The 20581-nt window shown below is 34.2% G+C and overlaps 1 protein-coding gene across 16 annotated transcripts in view; it reads left to right on the plus strand.

Annotated features, from left to right (window-relative positions):
* LOC133650133 (neurobeachin-like) overlaps nucleotides 1-20581 on the plus strand; it is a 164775-nt gene that overhangs the window by 51611 nt on the left and 92583 nt on the right. For all 16 annotated transcript variants that reach the window (XM_062047011.1, XM_062047007.1, XM_062047019.1 and 13 more), the window contains exons 16-24: nucleotides 1201-1293; nucleotides 1377-1485; nucleotides 1562-1643; nucleotides 4823-4946; nucleotides 5026-5218; nucleotides 5280-5954; nucleotides 12794-13207; nucleotides 13276-13493; nucleotides 16888-17041. In XM_062047011.1, the coding sequence (XP_061902995.1) occupies nucleotides 1201-1293; nucleotides 1377-1485; nucleotides 1562-1643; nucleotides 4823-4946; nucleotides 5026-5218; nucleotides 5280-5954; nucleotides 12794-13207; nucleotides 13276-13493; nucleotides 16888-17041 (2062 nt within the window). The remainder of the gene's footprint in view (nucleotides 1-1200; nucleotides 1294-1376; nucleotides 1486-1561; nucleotides 1644-4822; nucleotides 4947-5025; nucleotides 5219-5279; nucleotides 5955-12793; nucleotides 13208-13275; nucleotides 13494-16887; nucleotides 17042-20581) is intronic.

The following is a 20581-nucleotide window of genomic DNA, read 5'->3' on the forward strand; positions in this document are numbered from 1 at the left end:
CTAAGTTACATTTAAACCAGTGTGGGTGGCACTGGGAGCAGGTGGGTAAAGTGTCTTGCCCAAGGACACAACGGCAGTGACTAGGATGGCGGAAGCGGGGATCGAACCTGCAACCCTCAAGTTGCTGGCACGGCCGCTCTACCAACCGAGCTATACCGTCCCGAGTGGTAGTATCTATATGTATGTATATATATATATATATATATATATATATATATATATATATATATATATATATATATATATATATATATATATATATATATATATATATATATATATATACATATATATGTGTATATATATATATATATATATATATATATATATATATATATATATATATATATACATATATATGTATATATATATACTGTATATTTATATATATATAATTTTTTTTATTGTCAACATTTAAATCTCTAGATCAACTTCAGATCCATACATAGATTATAATTTTTTATTATTTATTTTTTGTTTTTGTTTTAAGCCTTTTTAGTAAAAAAAAAAAACATTAAAAAAAGTTTTTTTTTAATTGCAAAAATACAAAATATATATATTTTTATACACAATATAAAGTGTAATATTTGATTTGAAGTAATTGGAGCTTTGAATACGTCAATAGTTCATAACATTGATTGTGATTCATTATTGTTATTATTATTATTATTATTATTATTATTATTATTTTCTTGGGGGTCTTAAATCTCACTAATATCGACTATACGTTTTTCTTATTTTTTTGGTTTGTTTTATGCCCTTTTTTAAATAGAAAACAAAATATCCAAAATAAAAAATTCAAGGTGAATATTTTATGTGAAGTAATTAAAGCTTTAAATAAGTCAATAATTCATAACATTGATTTTGTTCATTATTATTATTATTATTATTATTATTATTATTATTATCACTATTATTATGAAGGAGCCCATTCATAAATGTTAAAAATAAGTCGTAAATATTTTATTTATTTTACTTTCAACACTTAAATCTCACTATAAGTTTTTATTATTATTATTTTGTATGTTTAAGGTTTAGAATTTTTTTTTTTTTTGCAAACACACAAAAATATGCAATTGTTTTTCCCAACAAATATTTCAAAGTGTAATATTTGATGTGAAGTAATTAGATCAATAATTCATAACAACATTGATTTATTAATATTATTATTTAACTGATTATTATTATTATATGTGTCAGGGTGATCTGCAAGCTGCTGGCCTCCAAGAGCGAGAGTATTCGAGTCCAGGCCCTCAAAGTACTCGGATACTTCCTCAAGCATCTGGGACACAAGTCAGTTCTCCCTCCGTCTCCGCCCGCTGAATGCGCGCCTGCTTGACGAATGAAACGCTCCCTGTTGTTGTGTGTGTGTGCAGGAGGAAGGTGGAGATCATGCACACCCACAGTCTGTTCACGCTGCTGGGTGAGAGGCTGATGATGCACACCAACAACGTCTCCATCACCACCTACAACACTCTGTACGAGGTACGTGGTTGGCCCGCTCGTTGCCACGGCGCCCAGCCCTCACTCCACCCCCCCCCCCCTGTTCCTCCGCTTCCAGATCCTGACGGAGCAGGTGTGCACCCAGGTGGTCCACAAGCCACACCCCGAGCCCGACTCCACCATCAAGATTCAAAACCCCAGTAAGTCCTCCCCGATGGCTAACGTTGCTATGGTAACGCGGCTAAATGAATCATGCTAACATTATATTTATCTGGAATGTTTTCATCTAATTGGTGTTAATTATGATGCTAATTATATGCTAATGTTGCTAATTTAGCATCTGTAATCTGGTTGGATTTTAATAAAAAAAATGCTAATTAGTTTCAATAAACTAATGTTAAATAAAAAGCACTAATTACATGCTAACTTAATATCTATCATCATTTTCCTCACATCTAATTGGCTGTTAATCAATCATTCTAATTAGATGCTAATGCTAACATTGCTACCTAGTTCATATTGTTGTCCTATCTAACTACTGTAGACGCTAATTAGATGCTAATGCTTACATTGCTAACTTATCCATAATGTTGTCCTGCAGTATCTAACTACTGTAGATGCTAATCAATCATGCTAATTAGTTGGTAATGCTAACATTGATAACTTATCTGTAATGTTGTCCTATCTAACTACTGTAGATGCTAATTAGATGCTAATGCTTACATTGCTAACTTAACCGTAATGTCCTATTTATTTACTGTCGATGCTAATCAGTCATGCCAATTAGATCCTAATGCTAACATTGCGAACTTATCTGTAATGTTGTCCTAACTATTGTAGATGCTAATCAATCATGCTAAATAGTTGTTAATGCTAACATTGCTAACTTATCCGTAATGTTGTCATATCTATCTACTGTCGACGCTAATCAATCGTGCTAATTAGATGCTAACGCTAACATCGCTACCTAGTTCATAATGTTGTCATATCTAATTACTGTAGACGCTAATCAATCATGCTAATTAGATGCTAATGTTAACATTGCTACCTAGTTCATAATGTTGTCCTATCTAACTACTGTAGACGCTAATCAATCATGCTAATTAGATGCTAATGCTAGAATTGCTAACTTACCCGTAATGTTGTCATATTTATTTACTGTCGACGCTAATCAATCATGCTAATTAGATGCTAATGCTAACATTGCTAACTTACCCGTAATGTTGTCATATCTATTTACTGTCGACGCTAATCAATCATGCTAATTAGATGCCAATGCTAACATTGCTAACTTACCCGTAATGTTGTCATATCTATTTACTGTCGACGCTAATCAATCATGCTAATTAGATGCTAATGCTAGAATTGCTAACTTACACGTAATGTTGTCATATCTATTTACTGTCGACGCTAATCAATCATGCTAATTAGATGCTAATGCTAGAATTGCTAACTTACCCGTAATGTTGTCATATCTATTTACTGTCGACGCTAATCAATCATGCTAATTAGATGCTAATGCTAACATTGCTACCTAGTTCATAATGTTGTCCTATCTAACTTCTGTAGACCCTGATCAACCGTGCTAATTAGATGCTAATGCTAACATTGCTACCTAGTTCATAATGTTGTCCTATCTAACTACTGTAGACGCTAATCAATCATGCTAATTAGATGCTAATGCTAACATTGCTACCTAGTTCATAATGTTGTCCTATCTAACTAGTGTAGACGCTAATCAATCATGCTAATTAGATGCTAATGTTAACATTGCTACCTAGTTCATAATGTTGTCCTATCTAACTACTGTAGACGCTAATCAATCATGCTAATTAGATACTAATGCTAACATTGCTAACTTATCCGTAATGTTGTCATATCTATTTACTGTCGACGCTAATCAATCATGCTAATTAGATGCCAATGCTAACATTGCTAACTTACCCGTAATGTTGTCATATCTATTTACTGTCGACGCTAATCAATCATGCTAATTAGATGCTAATGCTAGAATTGCTAACTTACCCGTAATGTTGTCATATCTATTTACTGTCGACGCTAATCAATCATGCTAATTAGATGCTAATGCTAACATTGCTAACTTACCCGTAATGTTGTCATATCTATTTACTGTTGACGCTAATCAATCATGCTAATTAGATACTAATGCTAACATTGCTAACTTACGCGTAATGTTGTCATATCTATTTACTGTCGACGCTAATCAATCATGCTAATTAGATGCCAATGCTAACATTGCTAGCTTACCCGTAATGTTGTCATATCTATTTACTGTCAACGCTAATCAATCATGCTAATTAGATGCCAATGCTAACATTGCTAACTTACCCGTAATGTTGTCATATCTATTTACTGTTGACGCTAATCAATCATGCTAATTAGATGCCAATGCTAACATTGCTAACTTACCCGTAATGTTGTCATATCTATTTACTGTCGACGCTAATCAATCATGCTAATTAGATGCTAATGCTAGAATTGCTAACTTACCCGTAATGTTGTCATATCTATTTACTGTCGACGCTAATCAATCATGCTAATTAGATACTAATGCTAACATTGCTAACTTACCCGTAATGTTGTCATATCTATTTACTGTCGACGCTAATCAATCATGCTAATTAGATGCTAATGCTAGAATTGCTAACTTACCCGTAATGTTGTCATATCTATTTACTGTCGACGCTAATCAATCATGCTAATTAGATGCTAATGCTAACATTGCTAACTTACCCGTAATGTTGTCATATCTATTTACTGTCGACGCTAATCAATCATGCTAATTAGATGCTAATGCTAACATTGCTAACTTACCCGTAATGTTGTCATATCTATTTACTGTCGACGCTAATCAATCATGCTAATTAGACACTAATGCTAACATTGCTAACTTACCCGTATTGTTGTCATATCTATTTACTGTCGACACTAATCAATCATGCTAATTAGATGCTAATGTTAACATTGCTACCTAGTTCATAATGTTGTCCTATCTAACTACTGTCGACGCTAATCAATCATGCTAATTAGATGCTAATGTTAACATTGCTACCTAGTTCATAATGTTGTCCTATCTAACTACTGTAGACGCTAATCAATCATGCTGATTAGATACTAATGCTAACATTGCTAACTTACCCGTAATGTTGTCATATCTATTTACTGTCGACGCTAATCAATCATGCTAATTAGATGCTAATGCTAGAATTGCTAACTTACCCGTAATGTTGTCATATCTATTTACTGTCGACGCTAATCAATCATGCTAATTATGTGCTAACATTGCTAACTTATTCGTAACCCGCTATCTAACTACTCAGTGGTGCTAACTCGATGCTAACGCTAACCACGGTTGCAGTGATCCTGAAGGTGGTGGCCACGCTGCTGAAGAACTCCTCGCCCAGCGCGGAGCTGATGGAAGTGAGGAGACTCTTCCTCTCCGACATGATCAAGCTCTTCAGCAACAGCCGGGAGAACCGGCGGTGAGCGCGCGCCTGGGTTCCGGTGCAGGTGCCGGTGCCGGTGCCGGAGCGGCTGTGTGTAATGTTTGCTGTGTGGCAGGTGTCTGCTGCAGTGCTCGGTGTGGCAGGACTGGATGTTCTCGCTGGGCTACATCAACCCCAAGAACCCCGAGGAGCAGAAGATCACGGAGATGGTCTACAACATCTTCCGGATCCTGCTCTACCACGCCATCAAGTACGAGTGGGGTGGCTGGCGGGTCTGGGTGGACACGCTGTCCATCGCGCACTCCAAGGTAAGAGCGCCGCCCCTTCTTATCGCCCGCCGTCACGTGACCCGCCCCCCCCGTGTGCCAGGTGACGTACGAGGCCCACAAGGAGTACCTGGCCAAGATGTACGAGGAGTACCAGCGGCAGGAGGAGGAGAACATGAAGAAGGGCAAGAAGGGCTCCGTGTCCACCATCTCCGGCCTGTCCGCCTCCCCCGCCCCCGTCGTCAACGGCAACCTGGAGATGGACGACATATCGCAGACGCCCGAGAGCGAGGCGGAGTACGGCGAGGGCGCCGCCGGCGACTCGCGGAACCTCCTGGCGGAGGGCGTCGTCAAGCGGCCCGACGCCCTGACGCCGTCGGAGCCCGGCGGCCCCGGCGTGAGGGTGGAGGTCCACGACCTGCTGGTGGACATCAAGGCCGAGAAGGTGGAGGCCACCGAGGTCAAGCTGGACGACCTGGACTTGTCCCCCGAGGGCCTGGGCGGGGCCGGCGGAGGGGGCGGCATGGAGAACGGGCCCCTGGTGGAGGTGGACTCGCTCCTGGACAGCGCCTACTGCGCCGTGGTCCAGAACCTCAACGGCGGCCTGGTGCCCAAGGAGGACGCGGCCGGGCCGGGGGCCGGGTCGGGGGCCGGGCTGGGGGCCGGGCTGGGGCTGGCGGGGGTCACGCTGGCGGACGAGGGCAACATGGGGCCCCTCATCACGCTGGCCGACGAGAAGGACAGCGTGCCCAGCAACAACGGCTTCCTCTTCAGCAAGGTAGGACCGTGTGACGCCGCACGTGGCTAACGTCCCTCCACCATGGCGGCAAATAAACTCTCCGTAATGTTGTCCGACAGTATCTAACTACTCTATATGATAATCAATCATGCTAATTAGTAGCTAAGGTTTATATTGCTAACTTATCCGTAATGCCCGATTTATCTACTGTCGATGCTAATCAGTCATGCTAATGCTAACTTTGCTAACTTATCCCTAACGTTGTCCTACAGTATCTATCCGTCCATCCATTTTCTACCGCTTGTTCGTATTTACCAAATAATATATGATGATATATATCGGCATTGATATCAATTTTAGGCCGTATCGCCCATCCCTACCTTCAAAATAAAAGGCCACTTTCCTCATATTTGTCTAAATAGCTGTTGTATTGTATTGATATTTACCAAATAATATAAGGTGATATATATTAAAGTTAAAGTACCAATGATTGTCACACACACGAGGTGTATCGTTTTCGATATACATTTTAGGCCGTATCGCCCATCCCTACCTTCAAAATAAAAGGCCACTTTCCTCATATTTGTCTAAATAGCTGTTACATTGTATTGATATTTACAGAATAATATAAGGTGTTATATATCGTTATCGATATAGATTGTAAGCCGTATGGCCTATCCCAACCTTCAAAATAAAAGGCCACTTTCCTCATATTTGTCTAAATAGCTGTTATATTGTATTGATATTTACCAAATAATATAAGGTGATAAATATTAAAGTTAAAGTACCAATGATTGTCACACACACACTAGGTGTATCGTTATCGATATAGATTTTAGGCCGTATCGCCCATCCCTACCTTCAAAATAAAAGGCCACTTCCCTCATATTTGTCTAAATAGCTGTTATATTGTATTGATATTTACCAAATAATATAAGGTGATATATTTATCGATATAGATTTTAAGTCGTATCGCCCATCCCTACCTTCATATATCGTTATCGATATAGATTGTAGGCCGTATGGCCCATCCCTACCTTCAAAATAAAAGGCCACTTTCCTCACATTTGTCTAAATAGCTGTTACATTGTATTGATATTTACCAAATAATATAAGGTGATACATATCGTTATAGATTGTAAGCCGTATGGCCTATCCCGACCTTCAAAATAAAAGGCCACTTCCCTCATATTTGTCTAAATAGCTGTTATATTGTATTGATATTTACAGAATAATTTACGGTGATATATATATCGATATAGATTTTAGGCCGTATCGCCCATCCCTCCCTTCAAAATAAAAGGCCACTTTCCTCATATTTGTCTAAATAGCTGTTATATTGTATTGATATTTACAGAATAATTTACGGTGATATATATATCGATATAGATTTTAGGCCATATCGCCCATCCCTACCTTCAAAATAAAAGGCCACTTTCCTCATATTTGTCTAAATAGCTGTTGTATTGTATTGATATTTACCAAACAATATAAGGTGATATATATTAAAGTTAAAGTACCAATGATTGTCACACACACGAGGTGTATCGTTATCGATATAGATTTTAGGCCGTATGGCCCATCCCTCCCTTCAAAATAAAAGGCCACTTTCCTCATATTTGTCTAAATAGCTGTTATATTGTATTGATATTTACAGAATGATTTACGGTGATGTATATATCGATATAGATTTTAGGCCATATCGTCCATCCCTACCTTCAAAATAAAAGGCCACTTTCCTCATATTTGTCTAAATAGCTGTTACATTGTATTGATATTTACAGAATGATATAAGGTGATATATATCGTTATCGATATAGATTGTAAGCCGTATGGCCTATCCCAACCTTCAAAATAAAAGGCCACTTTCCTCATATTTGTTTAAATAGCTGTTATATTGTATTGATATTTACCAAACAATATAAGGTGATATATATATCGATATAGATTTTAGGCCGTATCGCCCATCCCTACCTTCAAAATAAAAGGCCACTTTCCTCATATTTGTCTAAATAGCTGTTATATTGTATTGATATTTACCAAATAATATAAGGTGATATATATATCGATATAGATTTTAGGCCGTATCGCCCATCCCTACCTTCAAAATAAAAGGCCACTTTCCTCATATTTGTCTAAATAGCTGTTATATTGTATTGATATTTACCAAATAATATAAGGTGATATATATATCGATATAGATTTTAGGCCGTATCGCCCATCCCTACCTTCAAAATAAAAGGCCACTTTCCTCATATTTGTCTAAATAGCTGTTATATTGTATTGATATTTACCAAATAATATAAGGTGATATACATTAAAGTTAAAGTACCAATGATTGTCACACACACACACTAGGTGTTTTGTTATCGATATAGATTTTAGGCCGTATCGCCCATCCCTACCTTGAAAATAAAAGTCCACTTTCCTCATATCTGTCTAAAAAGCTGTTATATTGTATTGATATTTACCGATTATATATATCAATATAGATGTTAGGCCGTATCGCCCATCCCTACCTTCAAAATAAAAGGCCACTTTCCTCATATTTGTCTAAATAGCTGTTATATTGTATTGATATTTACCAAATAATATAAGGTGATATATATCGTTATCGATATATAGATTGTAGGCCGTATGGCCCATCCGACCTTCAAAATAAAAGGTCTCTTTCCTCATATTTGTCTAAATAGCTGTTGTATTGTATTGACGTTTACCGAATAATGTATGGTGATATATACAAACGTTTGTATATTGATATAGATTTCAGGCCGTATCGCCCATCCCTACCTTCAAAATAAAAGGCCACTTTCCTCATATTTGTCTAAATAGCTATTACATTGTATTGATATTTACCAAAAAATATAAGGTGATAATATTGTTATCGATATAGATTGTAGGCCGTATCGCCCATCCCTACCTTCAAAATAAAAGACCACTTTCCTCATATTTGTCCAAATAGCTGATATATTGTACTGATATTTACCAAATAATATATGGTGAAAAGTATTGATATACTGTAGATATTAGTCCATCCCTGCCTTCAAAATAAAAGGACCTTTTCTTCATATTTGTCTAATAGCTGTTATCCATCCATCCATCCGTTTTCTACCGCTTGTCCGTATTTACCAAATAATATATGATGTTATATATCGGTATCGATATAAATTTTAGGCCGCATCGCCCATCCCTCCCTTCAAAATAAAAGGCCACTTTTGTCATATTTGTCTAACTAGTTGTTACATTGTATTGATATTTACCAAATAATATAAGGTGATTATGTATCGTTATCGATATAAATTTTAGGCCGTATCGCCCAGCCCTACCTTCAAAATAAAAGGCCACTCTCCTCATATTTGTCTAAATAGCTGTTATATTGTATTGATATTTACCAAATAATATATGGTGTAAAATATTGATATAGATATAAGTCCATATCGCCCATCCTTGCCTTCAAAATAAAAGGACCCTTTCTTCATATTTGTCTTAATAGCTGTTATCCATCCACCCATCCGTTTTCTACCGCTTGTCCGTATTTACCAAATAATATATGATGATATATATCGGTATCGATATACATTTTAGGCCGTATCGCCCATCCCTACCTTCAAAATAAAAGTCCACTTTCCTCATATTTGTCTCAATAGCTGTTATATTGTATTGATGTTTACCGAATAATGTACAGTGATATATATATATCGATATAGATTTTAGACCGTATCGCCCATCCCTATCTTCAAAATAAAAGGCCACTTTCCTCATATTTGTCTAAATAGCTGTTGTATTGTATTGATATTTACCAAATAATATAAGGTGATATATATATCGATATAGATTTTAGGCCGTATCGCCCATCCCTACCTTCAAAATAAAAGACCACTTTCCTCATATTTGTCTAAATAGCTGTTACATTGTATTGATATTTACCAAATAATATAAGGTGATATATATATCGATATAGATTTTAGGCCGTATCGCCTATCCCTACCTTCAAAATAAAAGGCCATTTTCCTCATATTTGTCTAAATAGCTGTTACATTGTATTGATATTTACCAAATAATATAAGGTGATATACATTAAAGTTAAAGTACCAATGATTGTCACACACACACTAGGTGTTTTGTTATCGATATAGATTTTAGGCCGTATCGCCCATCCCTACCTTGAAAATAAAAGTCCACTTTCCTCATATTTGTCTAAATAGCTGTTATATTGTAATTGATATTTACCGAATAATGTACAGTGATATATATATATCAATATAGATTTTAGACCATATCGCCCATCCCTATCTTCAAAATAAAAGGCCACTTTCCTCATATTTGTCTAAATAGATGTTATATTGTATTGATATTTACCAAATAATATAAGGTGATATATATTGTTATCGATATAGACTGTAGGCCGTATGGCCCATCCCGACCTTCAAAATAAAAGGTCTCTTTCCTCATATTTGTCTAAATAGCTGTTATATTGTATTGATATTTACCAAATAATATAAGGTGATATATATATCTCGATATAGATTGTAGGCCGTATGGCCCATCCCTACCTTCAAAATAAAAGGCCACTTCCCTCATATTTGTCTAAATAGCTGTTATATTGTATTGATATTTACAGAATAATTTACGGTGATATATATATCGATATAGATTTTAGGCCGTATCGCCCATCCCTACCTTAAAAATAAAAGGCCACTTTCCTCATATTTGTCTAAATAGTTGTTACTATGTATTGATATTTACAGGGTGATATATATCGTTATCGATATAGATTGTAAGCCGTATGGCCTATCCCGACCTTCAAAATAAAAGGCCACTTTCCTCATATTTGTTTAAATAGCTGTTATATTGTATTGATATTTACCAAATAATATAAGGTGATATATATATCGATATAGATTTTAGACCGTATCGCCCATCCCTATCTTCAAAATAAAAGGCCACTTTCCTCATATTTGTCTAAATAGCTGTTGTATTGTATTGATATTTACCAAATAATATAAGGTGATATATATATCGATATAGATTTTAGGCCATATCGCCCATCCCTACCTTCAAAATAAAAGACCACTTTCCTCATATTTGTCTAAATAGCTGTTACATTGTATTGATATTTACCAAATAATATAAGGTGATATATATATCGATATAGATTTTAGGCCGTATCGCCTATCCCTACCTTCAAAATAAAAGGCCATTTTCCTCATATTTGTCTAAATAGCTGTTACATTGTATTGATATTTACCAAATAATATAAGGTGATATACATTAAAGTTAAAGTACCAATGATTGTCACACACACACTAGGTGTTTTGTTATCGATATAGATTTTAGGCCGTATCGCCCATCCCTACCTTGAAAATAAAAGGCCACTTTCCTCATATTTGTCTAAATAGCTGTTATATTGTATTGATATTTACCAAATAATATAAGGTGATATATATCGTTATCGATATATAGATTGTAGGCCGTATGGCCCATCCCGACCTTCAAAATAAAAGGTCTCTTTCCTCATATTTGTCTAAATAGCTGTTATATTGTATTGACATTTACTGAATAATGTATGGTGATATATACAAACGTTTGTATATTGATATAGATTTTAGGCCGTATCGCCCATCCCTACCTTCAAAATAAAAGGCCACTTTCCTCATATTTGTCTAAATAGCTATTACATTGTATTGATATTTACCAAAAAATATAAGGTGATAATATTGTTATCAATATAGATTGTAGGCCGTATCGCCCATACCTACCTTCAAAATAAAAGACCACTTTCCTCATATTTGTCCAAATAGCTGATATATTGTACTGATATTTACCAAATAGTATATGGTGAAAAGTATTGATATACTGTAGATATTAGTCCATATCGCCCATCCCTGCCTTCAAAATAAAAGGACCCTTTCTTCATATTTGTCTAAATAGCTGTTATCCATCCATCCATCCGTTTTCTACCGCTTGTCCGTATTTATCAAATAATATATGATGATATATATCGGTATCGATATAAATTTTAGGCCGTATCGCCCATCCCTACCTTGAAAATAAAAGTCCACTTTCCTCATATTTGTCTAAATAGCTGTTATATTGTATTGATATTTACCAAATAATATAAGGTGATATATATCGTTATCGATATATAGATTGTAGGCCGTATGGCCCATCCCGACCTTCAAAATAAAAGGCCACTTTCCTCATATTTGTCTAAATAGCTGTTATATTGTATTGATATTTACCAATTATATATATCGATATAGATTTTAGGCCGTATCGCCCATCCCTACCTTCAAAATAAAAGGCCACTTTCCTCATATTTGTCTAAATAGCTGTTATATTGTATTGATATTTACCGATTATATATATATCGATATAGATTTTAGGCCGTATCTCCCATCCCTACCTTCAAAATAAAAGGCCACTTTCCTCATATTTGTCTAAATAGCTGTTATATTGTATTGATATTTACCGATTATATATATATCGATATAGATTTTAGGCCGTATCGCTCATCCCTACCTTCAAAATAAAAGGCCACTTTCCTCATATTTGTCTAAATAGCTGTTATATTGTATTGATATTTACCGATTATATATATATCGATATAGATTTTAGGCCGTATCGCCCAACCCTACCTTCAAAATAAAAGTCCACTTTCCTCATATTTGTCTAAATAGCTGTTATATTGTTTTGATATTTACCAAAAAATATAAGGTGATATATATCGTTATCGATATAGATTGTAGGCCGTATGGCCCATCCCTACCTTCAAAATAAAAGTTTCTATGGCCACAAAAGTGCGACTGAGAAAAGATGCTGATGCTAACGTTTTGAACAACATCTGTTGTCATAACCCAGACTACTATTTTGAAAAGGTTGACGAGAAGCTGCTTCCTGCTCTGGCTGCCAGCGACGCCCTGGTGCTGCCGAGTCCGGACCAGCCCCCCCCTCCCGGCGCCAGCGACGACCTCAGCCTGCTGGCGCACATGACCAGCTGCGGCTCCGACTTGACCCGGGTCCACGGCGCCGGGGAGCTCCCCGAGGACGGACCCTTCAAGATCCAGAGCCCGCTGGCGGACATCAGCTCCATCGCCGAGAGCCGGGCCCAGAACCGAGGAGCCTCTCAGCAGACGGACTTCCCCGAGGGACCGGCGGCGTCCGGCGCCGAGGTGGACGGCGCCGGCTCCAAGGCGGGCGGAGACGCGGCCAGCGTGACCTCGGACACGGAGAGGTCGGACGACGGCAAGGAAAAAGACGCCAAAAAGATCCAGACCACCGCCACCACGCAGGTGAGCCATTAGTTCTTGGGAGCCACGTTCGGGTCCGGATGATTCCAGACTTGCTTCTTGCGCCGCAGGCTCTGCACGGCCGCAGCGCCGCCCAGCTGGAGCGAGACCTGCGCGTGGATCTGGGTTTCCGAGGCATGCCCATGACGGAGGAGCAGCGCAGGCAGTTCAGCCCGGGCCCCCGGACCACCATGTTCCGGATCCCAGAGTTCAAGTGGTCTCCCATGCACCAGAGACTGCTCACAGACCTGCTGTTTGCCCTGGAGACTGACGTGCACGTGTGGCGCAGGTATTCTCTCTTGTCCTCTCACTTCATACACCACAGCCGCTAGCTGCTAACTAGTGTGCTAATCGCTAGCTGACGACTACGGCGTTAATAACTAGCTGACAACTAGTGTGCTAGTCGCTAGCTGACAACTACGGCGTTAATCGCTAGCTGACAACTAGTGTGGTAGTCGCTAGCTTACAACTAGAGTGCTAATCCCTAGCTGACAACTACGGTGTTAATCGCTATCTGACAACTACGGTGTTAATCGCTAGCTGACAACTAGTGTGCTAATCGCTAGCTGACGACTACGGCGTTAATAACTAGCTGACAACTAGTGTGCTAGTCGCTAGCTGACAACTACAGCGTTAATCGCTAGCTGACAACTAGTGTGGTAGTCGCTAGCTTACAACTAGAGTGCTAATCGCTAGCTGACAACCATGGCGTTAATCGCTAGCTGACAACTAGTGTGCTGATTGCTTGCTGACAACTACGGCGTTCATCGCTATCTGACAACTAGTGTGATTATCTCTAGCTGACAACTAGTGTGCTAGTCGCTAGCTGACAACTACGGCGTTAATCGCTAGCTGACAACTAGTGTGGTAGTCGCTAGCTGACAACTAGAGTGCTAATCCCTAGCTGACAACTATGGTGTTAATCGCTAGCTGACAACTAGTGTGCTAATCGCTAGCTGACGACTACGGCGTTAATAACTAGCTGACAACTAGTGTGCTAGTCGCTAGCTGACAACTACAGCGTTAATCGCTAGCTGACAACTAGTGTGGTAGTCGCTAGCTGACAACTAGAGTGCTAATCGCTAGCTGACAACTATGGCATCAATCGCTAGCTGACAACTAGTGTGCTAATTGCTAGCTGACAACTACGGTGTTCATCGCTGTCTGACAACTAGTGTGATAATCGCTAGCTGACAACTAGTGTGCTAATCGCTAGCTGACAACTAGTGTGCTAATTGCTAGCTGACAACTACAGCGCTAATCGCTAGCTGACAACTAGTGTGCTAATTGCTAGCTGACAACTACGGCGTTAATCGCTGTCTGACAACTAGTGTGATAATCGCTATCTGACAACTTGTGTGCTAATCGCTAGCTGACAACTATGATGCTAAACGCTAGCTGACAACTAGTGTGCTAATCGCTAGCTGACAACTAGTGTGCTAATTGCTAGCTGACAACTACAGCGTTAATTGCTAGCTGACAACTTGTGTGCTAATCGCTTGCCGACAACTACGGCGTTAATCGCTAGCTGACAACTAGCGTGATAATCGCTATCTGACAACTTGTGTGCTAATCGCTAGCTGACAACTAGTGTGCTAATCGCTAGCTGACAACTAGTGTGCTAATTGCTAGCTGACAACTACAGCGTTAATTGCTAGCTGACAACTTGTGTGTTAATCGCTTGCTGACAACTACGGCGTTAATCACTAGCTGACAACTAGCGTGCTAGTCGCTAGCTGACAACTACGGCGTTAATTGCTAGCTGACAACTAGTGCGCTAATCTCTAGACGGCAACGAGTGCGCTAGTCACTGGCTGGCAGCTAAAGCTGTCAATCGCTAGCTGGCGACTTGGGCGCTATTTGCTAGCGGGCAAGTAGAATTGCTGGATGGCAACTAATGTGTTAATCACTAGCTATCTTAATTTTTATATATATATATATATATATATAGATATATATATATAAAAATATATATATATATATATATGTATATATATATATATATATATACATATATAAATATATATATATATATATATATATATATATATATATATATATATATATATATATATATATATATATATATATATACATATGTACATATATATTTTTTTATAAATATGTTAATATATATATATATATATATATATATATATATATATATATATATATATATATATATATATATATATATATATATATATATATATATATATATATATATATATATATATATATATATATATATATCCATCCATTTTCTACAGCTTGTCCCTTTTTGGGGTCGCAGGGATATGTTTTATATATTCCGTATATATATACAGTATATATGCACATGTTATATATATATATATATATATATATATATATATATATATATATATATATATATATATATATATATATATATATATGCTACATATTTATATATATATATATATATACATATATATATATATATATATATATATATATATATATATATATATATATATATGCTACATATTTATATATATATGTAATATTTATGTGCGTGTAAAAATATATATATATATATATATAAATATGTAATATTTATATATGTAAGTGTAAATATATGTATATACATGTATATATGTATGTGTATATATAAATATATGTACATATGCATATATGTGTATATATATGTACATATGTGTATATATGTACATGTGTGTATACATGTTTATATATTTATGTATGTATATATGGACACATGTTTATGTACTGTATGTATATATGTAAATAGATGTGTGTGTGTATGTATATGTAAATAGATATATATGAATATTTATTTATATATATGAAAATAGATATCTATGTACATATGTATATACTGTATGTGTATATATATAAATATATGTACTAAGGTATATGTAATATATGTGTGTGTATATATATGTATTTATGTATGTGTATATATGTACATATATGTATGTAAATACATATGTGTGTGTATATATATATTAGTATATGTATACATGTAATATTTTATATATACAGTATATATCTATAAGTATATACTGTATATAAAATATGTAATATTTTGTATTTTACTTTATATATATATATATATATATGTGTGTGTGTGTATATATATATATATGTGTATATATATATATATATATATATATATATATATATATATATATATATATATATATATATATATATATATATATATATATATATATATATATATATATATATATATATATATATATTATAAAAATGTCAACCTGCAAGGTGCATTGAGTAGTCAGGCTGCAGTTATGTATAATTATGTTGGATAAATGAAGTAAACAATAAAACAAATTTTAGAGCCTCAATGCCTATTTTTGTAAAAGTTGTAGAAATAAAAATAAAAATAAAATATATATATATATATATATATATATATATATATATATATATATATATATATATATATATATATATATATATATATATATATATTTATTTTTTTTTTGCTTGCCCTGACATTCATTCTTTTCTTTAAATAAATGCACCTGTGCATAATTCCAAAAATGGAATAAAACCTCTCAGATCAGACTCTTCCTCTGCAGCTGTGTTTGAAGTTCCAGGAAGTCTTTTTTAACGATGTCACTCATTACATGATTGAGTAACTGAGTGGTCATGTGACTAAGGGCTTGTCTCCTCAGTCACTCCACCAAGTCGGTGATGGACTTCGTCAACAGCAACGAGAACATCATCTTCGTGCACAACACCATCCACCTCATCTCCCAGATGGTGGACAACATCATCATCGCCTGTGGGGGCATCCTGCCTCTCCTGTCTGCTGCCACCTCGCCCTCTGTAAGTCCACCACCGCGCCCCCCTCTGGCGGGAGGGGAAACTGCAGCCGCTTCTTACAGGCAACTGCTTTGTTTACACCAGGGGTGTCCAAACTGAAACTTCACTAACACTTTTCATTTTATAAATATGTATTTTTTTAACCTTTAGGATTCTCCTCAAGTTTGGAACTGGAAGGGTCTCAGTCCAAAGACTGTTAAAAAAACAAGTTATATTTAAATTATTATTTTTTGAACACTTAAATATTTAAATTACCTTCAGACAAAATATTTTTTTGGGAGTGTAAACTATTATAATAATATTTTTTGTGATGATAAATGGTGTAAATCTTTAAAAATATATATTGTTTAAGAGTGTAAAAATCCACTACGGCCCATTTAAAATATATTGGTAATAAGTGGTTTAAATCTTTTTAAAATATATTTTTTAAGAGTGTAAAAATCCACTCCATCCTATTTTTTAAATATTTTGGTGATGATAAATGGTTTATATATTTTTTAAGAGTGTAAAAATCCACTCCATCCCATGTAAAATATTTTGGTGATGATAAATGGTTTAAATCTTTAAAAATATATATATTTTAAGAGTGTAAAAATCCACTCCATCTCATTTAAAATATGTTGGTGATGATAAATTATTTTAATCTTTAGAAAAATATTTTTAAGAGTGATTAAATCTACTCCATCCCAATTAAAATGTTTTGGTGGTGATAAATGGTTTAAATCTTTTTAAAATATATTTTTTAAGAGTGTAAAAATCCACTCCATCCTATTTTAAAATATTTTGGTGATGATAAATGGTTTGAATATTTTTTTTGATATATTTTTTAAGAGTGTAAAAATCCACTTCGGCCCATTTAAAATATTTTGGTGATGATAAATGGTTTAAATCTTTAACATATATATATATATATTGAGAGTGTAAAAATCCACTCCATCCCATGTAAAATATTTTGGTGATGATAAATGGTTTAAATCTTTAAAAATATTTATTTTTTTAGGAGTGTAAAAATCCACTTTGGCCCATTTAAAATATTTCGGTGATGATACATGGTTTAAATCTTTAAAAATATATATATTTTAAGAGTGTAAAAATCCACTCCATCTCATTTAAAATATGTTGGTGATGATAAATGGTTTAAATCTTTAAAAAAATATTTTTAAGAGTGAAAAAATCCACTCCATCCCAATTCAAATGTTTTGGTGGTGATAAATGGTTTTAATCTTTTTTTAAATATATACTTTTAAGCGTGTAAAAATCCACTCCATCTCAATTAAAATATTTTGGTGATGATAAATGGTTTAAATCTTTAAAAATATATATATTGTTTAAGAGTGTAAAAATCCACTCTAGCCCATTTAAAATATTTTGGTGATAAATGGTTTAAATCTTTTTAAAATATATTTTTTAAGAGTGTAAAAATCCACTCCATCCTATTTTTAAAATATTTTGGTGATGATAAATGGTTTGAATATTTTTTTTAATATATTTTTTAAGAGTGTAAAAATCCACTCCGGCCCATTTAAAATATTTTGGTGATGATAAATGGTTTAAATCTTTAAAAATATATATTTTTTTAGGAGTGTAAAAATCCACTTTGGCCCATTTAAAATATTTCGTTGATGATACATGGTTTAAATCTTTAAAAGATATATATATTTTAAGAGTGTAAAAATCCACTCCATCTCATTTAAAATATGTTGGTGATGACAAATGATTTACATCTTTAAAAAAATATTTTTAAGAGTGAAAAAATCCACTCAATCCCAATTAAAATGTTTTGGTGGTGATAAATGGTTTTAATCTTTTTTTAAATATATAATTTTAAGCGTGTAAAATTCCACTCCATCTCAATTAAAATATTTTGGTGATGATAAATGGTTTAAATCTTTTGAAAATATGTTTTAAAGTGTAAAAATTCACTCCATCCCATTTACAATATTTTGGTGATGATAAATGGTTTAAATCTTTAAAAATATATATATTGTTTAAGAGTGTAAAAATCCACTCTGGCCCATTTAAAATATTTTGGTGATAAATGGTTTAAATCTTTTTAAAATATATTTTTTAAGAGTGTAATAATCCACTTCATTCCAGTTAAAATATTTTGGTGATGATAAATGGTTTAAATCTTTTTAAAATATATTTTTTAAGAGTGTAATAATCCACTTCATTCCAGTTAAAATATTTTGGTGATGATAAATGGTTTAAATCTTTAAAAATATATATTTTTTTAGGAGTGTAAAAATCCACTTTGGCCCATTTAAAATATTTCCGTGAAGATACATGGTTTAAATCTTTAAAAATATATATATTTTAAGAGTGTAAAAATCCACTACATCTCATTTAAGATATGTTGGTGATGACAAATGGTTTGAATCTTTAAAAAAATATTTTTAAGAGTGAAAAAATCCACTCCATCCCAATTCAAATGTTTTGGTGGTGATAAATGGTTTTAATCTTTTTTTAAATATATACTTTTAAGCGTGTAAAAATCCACTCCATCTCAATTAAAATATTTTGGTGATGATAAATGGTTTAAATCTTTAAAAATATATATATTGTTTAAGAGTGTAAAAATCCACTCTGGCCCATTTAAAATATTTTGGTGATAAATGGTTTAAATCTTTTTAAAATATATTTTTTAAGAGTGTAAAAATCCACTCCATCCTATTTTTAAAATATTTTGGTGATGATAAATGGTTTGAATATTTGTTTTAATATATTTTTTAAGAGTGTTAAAATCCACTCCGGCCCGTTTAAAATATTTTGGTGATGATAAATGGTTTAAATCTTTAAAATATATATTTTTTAAGAGTGTAAAAATCCACTCCATCCCATGTAAAATATTTTGGTGATGATAAATGGTTTAAATCTTTAAAAATATATATTTTTTTAGGAGTGTAAAAATCCACTTTGGCCCATTTAAAATATTTCGGTGATGATACATGGTTTAAATCTTTAAAAGATATATATATTTTAAGAGTGTAAAAATCCACTCCATCTCATTTAAAATATGTTGGTGATGACAAATGATTTACATCTTTAAAAATATATTTTTAAGAGTGAAAAAATCCACTCCATCCCAATTAAAATGTTTTGGTGGTGATAAATGGTTTTAATCTTTTTTTAAATATATAATTTTAAGCGTGTAAAATTCCACTCCATCTCAATTAAAATATTTTGGTGATGATAAATGGTTTAAATCTTTAAAATATATATTTTTTAAGAGTGTAAAAATCCACTCCATCCCATGTAAAATATTTTGGTGATGATAAATGGTTTAAATCTTTAAAAACATATATTTTTTAAGAGTGTAAAAATCCACTCCGGCCCATTTAAAATATTTTGGTGATGATAAATTATTTAAATCTTTAAAATATATATTTTTTTAAGAGTGTAAAAATCCACTCCATCCCATGTAAAATATGTTGGTGATGATAAATGGTTTAAATCTTTAAAAAATATATATTTTAAGAGTGTAAAAATCCACTTCATCCCAGTTAAAATATGTTGGTGATGATAAATGGTTTAAATATTTAA

This window comes from Entelurus aequoreus, linkage group LG05, assembly GCF_033978785.1.
Source record: "Entelurus aequoreus isolate RoL-2023_Sb linkage group LG05, RoL_Eaeq_v1.1, whole genome shotgun sequence".
NCBI classification, from domain to species: Eukaryota; Metazoa; Chordata; class Actinopteri; order Syngnathiformes; family Syngnathidae; genus Entelurus; species Entelurus aequoreus.